This window comes from Drosophila santomea, chromosome 2L (assembly GCF_016746245.2).
Source record: "Drosophila santomea strain STO CAGO 1482 chromosome 2L, Prin_Dsan_1.1, whole genome shotgun sequence".
Taxonomy (NCBI): Eukaryota; Metazoa; Arthropoda; class Insecta; order Diptera; family Drosophilidae; genus Drosophila; species Drosophila santomea.
In genome coordinates, this window is record NC_053016.2 from 3,148,626 (window position 1) to 3,161,749 (window position 13,124).

General features: G+C 40.5%; 5 protein-coding genes across 7 annotated transcripts in view; 3 read left to right on the top strand and 2 right to left on the bottom strand.

The window, feature by feature from the left end:
* LOC120458792 (mucin-17) overlaps positions 1-8,902 on the bottom strand; it is a 73,146-nt gene extending 64,244 nt beyond the window's left edge. For 2 of the 3 annotated variants that reach the window (XM_039646578.2, XM_039646576.2), the window contains exon 1: positions 8,422-8,901. In XM_039646578.2, coding sequence (XP_039502512.1) covers positions 8,422-8,430 — 9 coding nt within the window. In that variant the 5' untranslated portion in view covers positions 8,431-8,901. Of the gene's footprint in view, positions 1-8,421 lie in introns of all 3 variants that reach the window. The other variant, XM_039646579.2, reaches the window with a different exon arrangement.
* A 276-nt stretch (positions 8,903-9,178) lies between these two features.
* Positions 9,179-9,761, bottom strand: LOC120458797 (NADH dehydrogenase [ubiquinone] 1 subunit C2). The gene is made up of 3 exons (XM_039646590.2): positions 9,580-9,761; positions 9,355-9,498; positions 9,179-9,299 (listed from the first exon to the last, which is right to left on the bottom strand). The coding sequence occupies exons 1-3, from the start codon at positions 9,734-9,736 to the stop codon at positions 9,250-9,252; spliced, it is 351 nt and encodes a 116-aa protein (XP_039502524.1). The 5' UTR covers positions 9,737-9,761; the 3' UTR covers positions 9,179-9,249.
* A 355-nt stretch (positions 9,762-10,116) lies between these two features.
* LOC120458796 lies at positions 10,117-10,815 on the top strand. The gene has a single exon (XM_039646589.2). The coding sequence runs from the start codon at positions 10,154-10,156 to the stop codon at positions 10,532-10,534; it is 381 nt and encodes a 126-aa protein (XP_039502523.1). The 5' UTR covers positions 10,117-10,153; the 3' UTR covers positions 10,535-10,815.
* Positions 10,816-11,168: 353 nt separating this feature from the next.
* On the top strand, positions 11,169-11,875 carry LOC120455110. The gene has a single exon (XM_039641001.2). The coding sequence runs from the start codon at positions 11,196-11,198 to the stop codon at positions 11,787-11,789; it is 594 nt and encodes a 197-aa protein (XP_039496935.1). The 5' UTR covers positions 11,169-11,195; the 3' UTR covers positions 11,790-11,875.
* A 441-nt stretch (positions 11,876-12,316) lies between these two features.
* Positions 12,317-12,835, top strand: LOC120453494 (accessory gland protein Acp29AB-like). Its single transcript, XM_039638234.2, has one exon. The coding sequence runs from the start codon at positions 12,317-12,319 to the stop codon at positions 12,833-12,835; it is 519 nt and encodes a 172-aa protein (XP_039494168.2).
* The last annotated feature ends 289 nt before the right edge of the window (positions 12,836-13,124 follow it).

Genomic DNA, 13,124 nt, shown 5'->3' on the forward strand with positions numbered 1-13,124 from the left:
GCTGCTTTTTTCTATTTTTTTCTCTGCCAGTTTGCCGCATTGCAAATTCAGCTCACATAGTTTTCACTTTGAACTTTTGGTTGAGAAAACTTTCCCAGCAATGCAATTGCATCTGGCGAGGGAGAAAATAAATATGCAGCTTGACTTTTGACCTATGCTGTGGTCCTCAGATCAACCCCTCAACCTTATGGCTTAAGATAATGCCCGGCTATCTGAAAAAATATAATTGCATTAAAACTCTGAAAGTTCGGGCTTTAAACTTAATCAAGTTAATAAACCATTTCAGTAAACTCACATATGCTGAGACGCATAAATACCATGCTCTTGCACAAAAGATAGCATACCTTTACCCTCAATTTTATATAGTTTATTCCAAACATTTTATGTAGCCCTTGGCATCAGCTTTGCATAGTTCTGTGAAGGTCGCCAGGATATCTGTCTGTGTCTGTGTGCAGGATGCAGGATGTTCGCTGGTCTTGGTGCACACACATTTTAGACTCAGGCCAGCAGTCAAACGCTTTGTAAACCTTTCATCTTTACTAGCCCAGCTTTGGTTTGCATTTTGTCCTTCCCCCATCCCTTCCTCTCCCACAACCTTCCCCGCTTCTTTTCAATTATGCTGCTCGAATGAAGCGAAGGGACAGCAGAACAAAGGGGACACAAGGACGAAGCTCGTGCGACGCTCGCAAAAGTATGCTACATATTTAATGACTGGCTTAAAATCTTTGAGAACGTCTGGATACATTAGATTTCAGCTTTCTACGCAAGTCTTAATCAAAAAACGAAATGCCAAAAGTAACAAAATAATATGATTTTGTCGATGTAGCTTAGAATCCCAAGTGATGTAAATAAAATATGAGTTTTGCCGAGTACTACCTCTTGTATTTATGTTCCAAGGGCAGTCAAATTAAGCATTCATTTGCGGTGATATCACCGGCTTTAACGCTGAACTCCACGCAGAGTTGACTAACCTCGAACTGTGCTACATTTTTTTTGCACCTCCATCGTACACACATTTTGTCGTGTAATTTGCACGCTGAGTCTATTAAATGCACTGCAACCGAGTTGTGTCAGCACCTCAGGTGTGCGGAGCTTTCACTCACACTCATATACAATTCATAAACATTTGTTGTGGCGCCCAACGTGGGGCTTGAAATGCGACGTGTTACACAAGCGGGAAGAAGAAGAAGGTGCAAGTCATTAAGTGAGCTTGTTTTTGTGCTGATTTTTCTCGTTGTTCTCAGGGAAGAGGCCATAAAAGCTTCGTGCGCCACGCACACATGCACACATAATTATAATGGGCATTAAAACGGACGCCTGTGGCCTAACCCTTAGTTTGCCTTGGTCCCCAGCAGGCCCCTTAACCCTCACGTTGTCTAACTTTCCACCGCTGAGTGCTTTATGGCGCAACTGGTAGAAGTATTCACCGAGCATAATATTTAACTCGGAATTCCCAGCTAAACGCACAAAATGTCTGCCCAAGACAATTCCGACTCCCAGTGGCGAAATTCATTTTCTAGTCGCTTACAAGGTATTTAAAACAATGGAAGTTCTGGTGATACCCTAAAAAAAAGTAAAGAGCGAGGTAAAAATAATAATTACCCTTTAATGTTGGTTTTAATATTATTTATTTTACCAGACAAGGTAGATGGGATTCATAAATGAAGCAAGATGCTTACAAATTATAAAATCAAAACTTGTTTTTCATTTCGATTATCATTTACTATGATTGAATTCTATAAGTTACTGTGGAGGTGAAGATTACTACCTTTATGCATTTTTTTATACCACGTAATGAAATCCTTTTATTTTCGACTTTAAGCTCCTTATTTTCAAATTATAAACATAACCTGATATAATTAACACTAAGTACCGACATAAAAATAATCCTAGAATAATCCCAAACTTTCCGTACATTTAAGCCGGACGCAGAGTTTTCGTTTATTTGAGGGAAAACGCTGTTCGTAACCTCGGCAAAGAAAAATGAACGCCACACAGCGACCGCATTTATGTGCTTGTATTTTGTTAGCGACTGCGGTGACTTGGAGGCGCTTTTCCTCCATATTTCCCCGCCCAACTTTTCCCGACCGGTCGTTTCCGTAATTTTAGACGCTTTCGTCTTTTATTTGCGCCTTTTGCTCGTTCATATTTTATGTTGGCATCGCGTGTTTGGTTCTTCCAGTGGCTTCTAGTAGTACTGTTGTTACTATTGTGGTTTCGCCCCCACTTTCCGTTTTCAACGCTTGTTGCTATTATTGTAGTTATATACTGGGAGTTAAATTGGGTTAGTAAGTTCTGTTTCCATTGTTTTCCCTTCGGTGCTCCGTAGTTTTCCCCCTTTTTCGATCTTTCCGCTTGCGGGGAAACCGAGAAAAAATAGGAAAACAATTGCCTTTCAGCAAGTGCAAATTTCAGCTGGGGATTTCCATTCTGAGCATTATGATTTACGGATGTTTCCCTAACGGAAGCTTTCAATTTGCATGAATTGGCAAGAGGAAAGGATTTCAGAGGATGCGCAGGAAAATTAAAAACATTAGACAAAAAATATCTCTTATATAATGCTTAAAGTCTAATTTTAATTAATGTTTTATTTCTGACTTCATTTTAAATACTCCTAATTGCACCCCAGGTTATTCAATCGAGTTGTCAGATCATGCCACAAGTTAATTGGGTTATATCCCCGTAGTCCGCGCTCTCCATTCCACGGAAAGTGGTGAAATAATTTACCCACATGGCCAGGACCCGGGTTCCACGTCATCCTTCTTCGCCCAGCTGATTTGAAACAAATTAACCGCACATGACAGGAACCGCAGGAATGGAGAGATACAGACACTCGGGGGCTTTGGGTGCACGGCATGGTTAGTTGGCAATTTCCCAGTGCAGACAGCAAATCGAAATGCGATTCACCTATCCGTGGGTATCCGTATCCGTATCTGCAAATGTGTGACCCAAAGACAGCGCTTAGTGGCCCAGTGCAGCACAAGTACACAGGGAGAAAACTCTATTAAATACTATCAATTACTTGAGAATCATATAAGAACCATGGTATATAGTACCGAAGTTTAGCAATCGAAATTTCTCTCAGTGCGTCCAGGCTTCGAACACTTACTGCCTTGGCCCGATGACAGGCGCTTAATTTTCAATTACAGACACATAAAGTGCGAGAAGCGGACTAAATCGCACAACCACCCAATCCGAAGCCACCGCACCACCCGGCACTATAATGCCATCATGTGGTCAGGTGCACCACCCACCTATGTACATACATATATCCAGACATATCCACATGCACATCTGAACAAACGCGGATAGTTACACGGTTTTTACACGATTTCAGCACATTCATTTTTATTCAATTTGGCTCACAGCGATTGCTGCGCTGCAAAAGTGATGGTAATTTCATTTGGCAAAACTGAGATTAGAAAAGATAGTAAGGAAATAATTCATTTTGGGCTAGCTTTTTAAGTTACTTAAAGCATTTTAAAGACAGCCTCATTCGTTTATGAACCCACTTCTCTCTATTCGGATTTCACCCTTCACACACCTTGCCGGAAATTTCCAGCACCACACCCCCATTTTCCATAAAAATTCAATTATTATCTTCGCCTTTCATGTTCAGCGGGCACAGTTAAAAAATACAGTCAAAAAGCACTGAAATGACAACTTTTTTATCATTCCACCCACATGTGTGAGTCCACAAAGACGATTCTCTATCCACATGCTACGGTTTACCTGCCGTCTGTTTTCATTTCACTTTATTGAATATTTTTTGATTGGATTTTCACACGGTTTATGCTGATTGCGCTTTTAGTGCCGCTGGAACTACAATTAATTCAAATTGATGCCATAAAATGTGTGTGCGTGTTAATATTTAATTAAACCCAAAATTATTTGCCCATTTCAAACGATTTTAGCGCCGTATTTATATAATTAAATCGTTGTGTAAATTTGCATGGCACACAAATTTATTGTGGACATGAGTATCTTCAATCTACTTTTATCCATTTGCCATTTCTCAAACTGTCCAAAGAAATTTGCCGAGACGCAAGTCAAGCAAACAAAACACAGAAGTTGGCAGGAAATCGCCACTCGAGACAAAAAAACAAACAAGGCAAGAAATTGTAAAATTCTAAATGGTGAGGCAAAAACTCCATAAATTTGTGGAGTCCACAGTGCTGCGAAAATGGAAATTATCTAAGCACTCTGCATGACCAAGAATTGCCCTATAAAATGCTCAAAATAAAACTATAAAGTAGCCTGATATCAGAAATTAAGGTATTGGATTATAGATTAGTAATATTTGCTTCTATGTTCGAGGCTTAATATCACTTTTAGAAATCAATTTTTCTTACCTAATCAATTATTTTTCCCAGCTGAATGTTTTATTCCCCCAGGAAGTCAAGCTTCATCTCAAATCCCTGCAGGTCTTGTCCACTTACTTAGAGTATCCTTTCAGCTTAGTGAACCTATTCATTCTGGCTAAATTTGCCCCAATGTTAATATACCATTTGTCAGGCCATTTAATGGTCTCCGGGTCGGAAGGACCCGACTTGCTGTCTGGGGTCAGCCCCAATGTTGTTCCAAGGGTTTTTATCTGCGCTCGCTTTATTTATGCACCCGGTTGCAATTCAACCCCACAAAGACCTGTTTTTTTGTGCAACTTAATTAAATTACCAGTAGTGGGGAAAAAAGCTCAGGGTGCAAAATGCCGCATTAGACAATTGGCTGGCATCCTAAAAGAGGCTAGAACATTCATCACATGTCTGTGTGATTTTTTGTTTGATTTATAGAGATATCCATCTATCAAAATGCAATCTAGTCACCTGGAACCCCCGCGCTGAATGAATAAATGAAAATTTGTCAGTGGCAGCTGCTGCGGCTGAGGCTCAAGTGCAAACACTATTAATTTCGGCACAACAATGGATGAATGAAGGATATATGTAACATAGTACACCTCCCCATTCTCAAGAACCTCTCGTCCTCCTCCTTTTATCGACTAAGCCACACATGTGCGGCTTTTTCGCCCAAAATTTGGCAAGGCACTTTAAGCTCGTTTGACATTTTGACAGCGGTTACACTTTGATTTTAAATACTTAGTAGTGAATTATTTGAAATAGGCAAGATGTTGTTTTATATACGCAGAGTTTGGGATGTCCCATATAGTATTATTATAGGAAAACCAATTAAACTTGTAATAAAAAGGATGAGCTATTAAGCTTAGTGATTAACATAATCTTCTATCTCTATGAGAAATTCTTGACTTTTTTTTGGAGTGTAGCAGTAGCATCCAGCGGATGAAAACCTGCAACGACGTCAGTGGCTGTATCTCCACGTCTATGGCCTCGTCTATGTGCAGTTTTGTGTGCATTGTCGTGTCGTGGCCATGAATTTTTAATGAAATTAGCTTAGGAATCTTACAACATTTTGCCGCGTTTCTGGCGACCCACGTGTTTGTCCTGGGAAATTCCGAATGGTGCCAGAGGGCGAAGGAGAAGCAGGAGGAGGAGCCACGATGCAGGCGACGCCCACAAATATGCAAGGATAATGACGCTGGAGAGCTTCCAAGCGAAGGATAAGACACATTTCAGTGCAGTTAATTCACTCAGTTTCTATGCAGATATTATGCCATTCCACATGCATGAAAAGAAGCTTAATTAAGCTGCAGTTGGTTAGATGTGTTTTATCTATTGATAACTTTTCCAATTAGTGAGGAAGAAACTTTTCAATTTACATATATTGTGATTATAATTTGATCTGATATTTATTTTGATTTTCATATTGCAGAAGAGAAGAATTATGTTTTAAATACAGACATATGATTATTAGAAAAGTATTATTGACGTTTTGCATGGCTAACCAATTCCAGATTTTTGCAGCAATTAAACCATATGTGTGCCCGTTGGCAATGATTAATGGAAGCATTTCCCCAGCTGCGAACTTTATTAATTAACAATTTCCCAATCATCCAGCAGAGCAAACAAAACCGAAACCGATGATGTTGCGAATTAGCATAGATTATATCGACATGAGGTTCACCTGTTTGTTTAATGCGAATAAATACCAAAGCAAATTCCCACAGATGCATTTCAATATTGTAGGTGGAAAGGAAAAGCGTTATCCCTACATTCCCATGCTGCAAATGCAGCCATAAATAAATGCAAAATTACGAATCGCAATGGATGCCAGAAGCCCTTTTTGGTGGCATGCAACGCATTTCGCGTTGAGTCAATACACAAATGCCACCGCCGCCAGCATAAATCATAAATGGCGAACCAACAGTGGGTATAGTATAGTATAGTATATTTATACATATAGGGGTTCTGAACAGAGGATAAGCTCTCCGTTTTGAAACAGATGCTACAAACAAGAGTATACATTTATGGTTAATACTATTCCCATAGCAAACTCTACTCTGCTGTATTATTTCTGAAACCTTAAAGGTTGGTATAGTTCGATGTGCAGAACATGAATTTCAATAGTTTTCAATTTATGTAAGAAAAATGCTAAAATAAATGTATATCTGAAGCTTTCCTCGAAATAATCACCCTTAGCCTTTCATGAGCAAATTTTCATGCTGTTTTTCTTCATCTGTTCCGCATTAGTGGGTGGTACTAACAACATGTACGTATACAAGAAAAATGGCTTCAACTTATTGTTAGTTTCGGCCCGTTATCCTTGCACTTGCAGGCAGGTCCTGCGGTTGCGCCTGCTGCTGTTGACACGGAAAAAAGTGTATATAGAGGCGCCCCCCTGTCGACAATTGTATGAGAGGAATATAATAGTGCTACAGGCTGCACATAATGATATAGGGGCCATGGCAAGACGACAAAATGGATGAAAAGTGGGGGAAAAGTGGGCGGCAAGAACTCTGATGATTATGAGGCTGTCGCGGAAAAAGGCAAAAGCAAAAAAAAAAGCCCCAGTCATTGAAGGATAAATATATATTTTTTGGACGTACCCTGTAGACATTTAGATAGGGCGTTCTCAGTGGGATGCAAGTAAAGTTGTTTAAAAAATATACTAAAATCAAAACTAACACTATAACTTTCGATTCTTTTGCAAATAAGTGAAAAACTTTACACATATTTGTGTGTAAATACTTTATACATATTTGTGTATTTTTTCAGGTGTCGCGATTGTCCATCATAAGATTTTATCTCGCTGCCTGGGAAACCACTCAAGATAAAGCTGTAGGATGCTGGGCACTCCGTACTAAGCACATAATAATAGTGGTATCTCTGGTAACCTCAGTGCCTCGAGAGTCTTGATTGTAAAGTCTGAACTTGACTTGGGGACATTTGGCCGCATTTGGCGTGCAAATCAGAATTTCATAGCCAGCCAACGAAGGGAGGAAAACGGTCGAGTGGTTGGTTAAAAGTGGAAAACTTTAAGATAGAGGAAAGTAATTTCATGTTGAGCGACAAGTGGCAAGGTAATTCATCAAGAGCAAAACAAACCTGTCACGAGCGAAAGTTCTTCAGGCAGACACGCGACATTGGTTGGGTGGGCACACCACCCACAGCCACCCATAACCACCCACTCCTGAAGCCCACACGTGGTGGGTGATAAAAAATGTATTACCAAATTGGCTCAAACTGCACATATCGAGCCAAGAACCTCGAGAATAATGTGCCTCATTTCTGCCACGAAAGAAGTGCTGGCCAGTGAGAAATGGCTTCACTACTACGACGTTCTCCGGGCGGAGCTTTAATCCCTTGATTGGGATTGAGGGCTCCTTGGCTTTTTATGCCCTACGTCGTAATAGCGTGCAGATTGGCCCATAAGCGGAATTTTCCGCTTTTCCGGGCGGAGTGGGAGAAAAGTGCTTGAGAAACTCACTCATTAGCCAGATGAAGAGGATAGTAAAATGTTTAAAGAAGCAGAGATATCGCCAGCTAGGAAACTAAGAGAGCTGTTACGCAAGATGTGGCTATTTTCAGTAGTATTTTCTAACAATATTAGAAATCTTATTGAATGCTGATGGTTAAGCCCAGTTAAGCCCTTCCATGTTTTCTACGCTGTTTTCTCTGTTATTCTAACGCTTACGATTCTATGTTCTATGTTTCCCATGAAACTCATTCCCACTCCCCCATCGCCCCGCATTGAGAGCACCTTTTGGCATAACTGTTTTTATGGCTCCACAAAAATGCGACTCCCGTTCAATTTTACACATCATAAAGTAACGTTGCTGGGGAATCGATTCCCCGCAATCCAGGGAAATCAATGCGAATCCACACTGAGCATGCATAATTTATACAAACGAATCCGCCCAAAAACCACCCACAACACACAAGCAATAAAATAAAAACCAAATTGACAAACATTTGCCGTGCGAGAGCGGGAGGCGAGGGGGGGAAAGCCCAGCATCTGTTCATAAATAAATAAGTTCGTAATAAAATTAAGAGCTCGGCCTTTTCTTACCTTTGCCATAATCGTTGTATGCTGATAAGAAAATTTGCTGGTGAAATGAGCCGACGGCTTTCGTGAAGCTATTAGTTGCTTAACCTTTCTCTGGGTCACAAAAAATAATCGTATAATGCCAATTAATTAACAATAATTCGTTTCGCTATGTTTGACTATTAGTATTAACATTTATTTTTCACTGATTACACTTTATTTCGGTTTTCGTAAATTGTAACGGTAAAACGAAGACGCACACACGCACACAAACTTGACTTAAAATTACGGTGTTTGTTTCATGAACATTTGGTGTATATTTAAATTCATTCGCTGGTTGGTTGGGTTTCTTATTTTTTTATTGATTTTTTAGCGCGTTCTTACAGCTTCCTGGCTGCTATTCAAAAATGGTAATTTATTCGCGGACAAACTTTTTGCGCAGACACATCCTACCAAAAGTTCGATCCGTTTTTCACCGCGACAAAAGAGCATTTGTTCGCAGCAGTCTCTTTCTGGAGGTGGCACTTGGGCCGATTGTGTTATCGATAATTCCCATGTACCGCGCTCCGAATTCGGGCTAAGTACGCTACTTGCTAGCCGAGACTCAAACCCAATAGTATTATTTTAAAATATATATTTCTTAAAACTAAATATCTGCGTAAAAGTTAAGAAAACCAATAACTTGTAAATCCAGCTCTTAGCAAATTCCAAAATATGTATGCAATTCCTTTTCATTGAAAAACATTGAATGCCTAATCCCTTTGCTCCATTTTCGTGTTCATACGTTTTACAATTAAAGCTGTTTTATTAACTACTTCCATCGCTCGCTTTACAACAAAGATTTAGATCCACTTAGCGAACTGGCACCCAACTCTCCAGCACTTGGCCGTAGGTCTTGCGTTCTAAAAAAGACAAAAAGGATCAGTAAATGCTTGAATCTCTCTATGCAGCACTTACCCTTCACCGGGAAATCGTCGGGATGCAGCTCGATGTAGTGCCGGAGGACGGCGTCCCTTTTGGCCACGTACTCGTTCCTCTTCTGATCGAAGTATGATCCTGCACCGACGCCCAGAGCTCCAAAGGCGATATGCTTCTGAATGCCTGCAAAGCATTGCGATTTATAGTTAGTTATAGGCGACAAAAACAATCGTTACGTCACATGGAAGCGAGACGAAAACTCACCGGAAAACACGGGCCTACGGAAGCCCCAGTTGACGAAAATGGCCACGCCCACTCCGGCCACTCCGCAGGCGAGCGGATTCCATATCGGCGAGAGGAAAGTGGGCTCGTGGGTGCCCTTGTTCGTCAAAAGTTCCAACGGATCGACAACAGCACTCATGTTGATAGGATGAAAAACAATAGAGGTGGGCAACTGACGCAGCTGGCGATGGGACGGGCAGCACTGTCAGCTATCGATAGCAAGCGATTTGAACTAGTTCCGTAACGACTATTTAAAAATGAAATTGTACATAATTTAAATAATATAAACAAACATGAGCTTATCTCCTGAATCTGAAAGTCAATGTACTGACCATTGGCAACTCTATTTGGTTTCTTTTCTTATTAGGAACGTTGAAATATTCACTCGTGCATTGAAATCAGAATAAATATTCAACAACTACCCATACACAATATATTTGCATTTTCAAAATAGCTTAAAACGTGTTAACTGCTTTATAGAAAAGCTCTGCTGGCGTGCATATAAAGCCGTAAGCAGGAGCCCCATCCGTCGGATTTGAAGTGCAGCGTCTTGAAAATGCAAAAACTGGCAGTAGTTCTGTTCTACGTGATCATCACCGGATGTCCCCATGGATTTGAGGCTATTTCCCCAAACTGCACGACACCAGGAAGACTTCACAAGGAGTTTGAGGAAATGTGCCAACGTCCTTGCTTACGTATCGCAGCGCCACTCACGCCCTACGTGCAACAGTTACAGGACGAACTGAACTGGCGTAAGATGTATCCAGGATTCGAGAAGTATGAACACAGACTCTTCTACGTCGAGCAGGCAGAACTTGTGAACTGGGCCGAGGCCATTGCAGCTTGCCACAAAAAGGGGGCACAACTAGCCGAATTCGAGGACGACGAGGAGTTCCAGGCGGTTTTGAAAAAATCAACACCCAGGGGCACCTACTGAGTGGGCATCACCGAGGGCAAGGACGGTGGGTTCACATCCGAAATCACCAAGAAGCCAGCCCGCTTCTTAAATTGGGTATATGGCCAACCCATAAAACTAAAAGACCCCGCTTGCGTTGCAACAAGGTCTGGAAAGGGAATATTTACGCATCCTTGCCAACTCATAAATAACTATATTTGTAGGGTGGAGTTACCTTAAAAAAGAAATAATCTATTTACAAGTTGTAAGGTACTATTTTGAATGTTTGCAAATATATATTTACGTTTTTGTAATTAAACTAACTGGTTCTATGCGTAAATTAAAATTATTGTTGGTCGGAAAAAGTTAAAAGTGCTTTTGGGGATTGGTTAGTTGAATGCTACTGATTAGTTGAGAATGACAATCGCCATTATTGAAATATATCCCAAATTTAAGAGTGCATTTTTAAAACAACCCATAATCAAATGGCGCTACGAGTATATACAAGATCCATATTTGTTAGAGTTTTGTGTGTGAATATTTAAGAAGATGTAAAAAATAATATAAGCCATAAGCAACCACTTACTTAGTATTTCAATTATGGATAGACGTGCCCGCGGTTTTATAGAAAAGCTCTGCTGGAGTGCATATAAGGCGGTAAGGTGGTGCCCAGCCGTCGGATTTGAAGTGCAGCATCTTGGAAATGCGAAAACTAGCAGTAGTTCTGTTCTGCGTGATACTCACCGGATCTCCCCATGGATTTCAGGCTTTTTCGCCAAAATGTGAGAAGCCAGGGAGTCCTGAATACGAATTAGAGGCGTACTGCGATCAGAAGTGCTACGATATCATTTATCCATTCATGGTCAGCGTGCAAAAGTTGCAGGATGAACTGAAGTGGCGTAAGATGTATCCAGGCTTCGAGAAGTTGGGATACGGAATCTTCTACATCGAGCAGGTTAGAACGGCGACCTGGGACGAGGCCGTTGCAATATGCCACAAAATGGGGGCACAACTAGGCGAATACGACGACGGCGTGGAGTTCGAGATGGTTAAGAAAAACTATACCCGCAAGGGCACCTACTGGCAGGCCATTAGATACTGGCCACTTCAAACCAGCTTCAAATCCAACGCCACCGGACTGCCAGCCCGCTTCTTAAATTGGGACGCTGCCCAACCCAGCACAATAAATCGCCAAGTTTGCTCTGCCACAAGACTTGGCCAATCACTATTCATGGATGTCTGTGATGAACAGTATAACTATATTTGTAAGGTCGAGTTACCCTTAAGAAAGAAGTAAGAGATTTAAATGCATTGAAATACACATATCCGTTTTTCTAAGCTCTTGGGAATTCAATTAAAATCATTGTTAAAAGTGCCTAACTACTTATTTTTGTGTGGTGCTTTTCTGGGCGGAAGAAGTCAGTGTTTTATGGGAATATTTAAGTGACTTTAACTTGTTATTGAAATGGATTGATGGAACTGATTAGTTAGGAATGACTATCGTCCATTTCGAAATATAAAACACCGAAAGTCTTATTAGTTTAGCATCTCTAAAATTAGAGAGTGCATTTTCAAAACAACACACAATCAAATGGAACTACATAACAGAAACAAGTTGTTTGTCCTATATGTATATAATATAAATGTAGATAAAACGAGCTCCTTACAAGCCCATGCTATGAATAATAAAAGTTACTTACCATATAGTTAGTATTTAAATGATCGAAAAACGTGCCCGCGGTTTTATAGAAAAGCTCTGCTGTCAAGCCTATAAAATCGGCGAACTGAAACCGAAATATTTCAGTTGCCTCATAAGTCGGAACCATGTTTAAACTCCACGTAATTGTGATCTTCGTGCTTATAGCTGGATGTGTCCAAGTCCACGGATGCGGGGATTTCTGCTTCTCGAAGATGGAGGGCATTATAGATTACATCGAGGAGATGAAGGAAGAACTGGCCGAGCTCAGATTTCTGAATGCCTTTGAGAAGATCGGATCCGACTACTATTACTTTAACCACTGGAAGAGGACTAACTGGACCACCGCCGATGAAGAATGCCGCAAGATGAGCGCACGACTGGCGGAGATTCGCGACGAGCGGGAGTACAACGCAATCCTGCCCAGATTGCAGGCCAATATGTATTGGCTGGACATCACCAATAGGGGCCAGGGGGATCACTGGTACTCGCTGAACACCGGGCATCCGGCTGCCTTCTTGAAGTGGCATCAGGGCGCGATGGACAACAAAGGATTTTCCGTTCACTGCGTAACCAGTTTCTACGGCGACATGTGGGATGAAAACTGTTCAAACTATAACAACTTTATTTGTAAATTAAAAAAATAAATAAAAATTAACTAAATTTGTATTGGTTTAATTTCTAAATTTAAAGTGTTTATTATATGTAATTGAAAAACAACACCACAATCAAATAAAGAAATGTAAAACTCCAGCTGAAGAATATCTTACTTTCAAGCAAAGATTTTCCGTTTATCTTTTTTACTTTTATTATTTTAAATCATATTTTTAATGTTACATTAGTACGTTTAACATTAAGAGGCATGCAAGGCGTATTTAAGGCAATTCATAGCATTCAAAAACCAGTAAACTTCAAGGCAACTATTTCTGTTGGTAA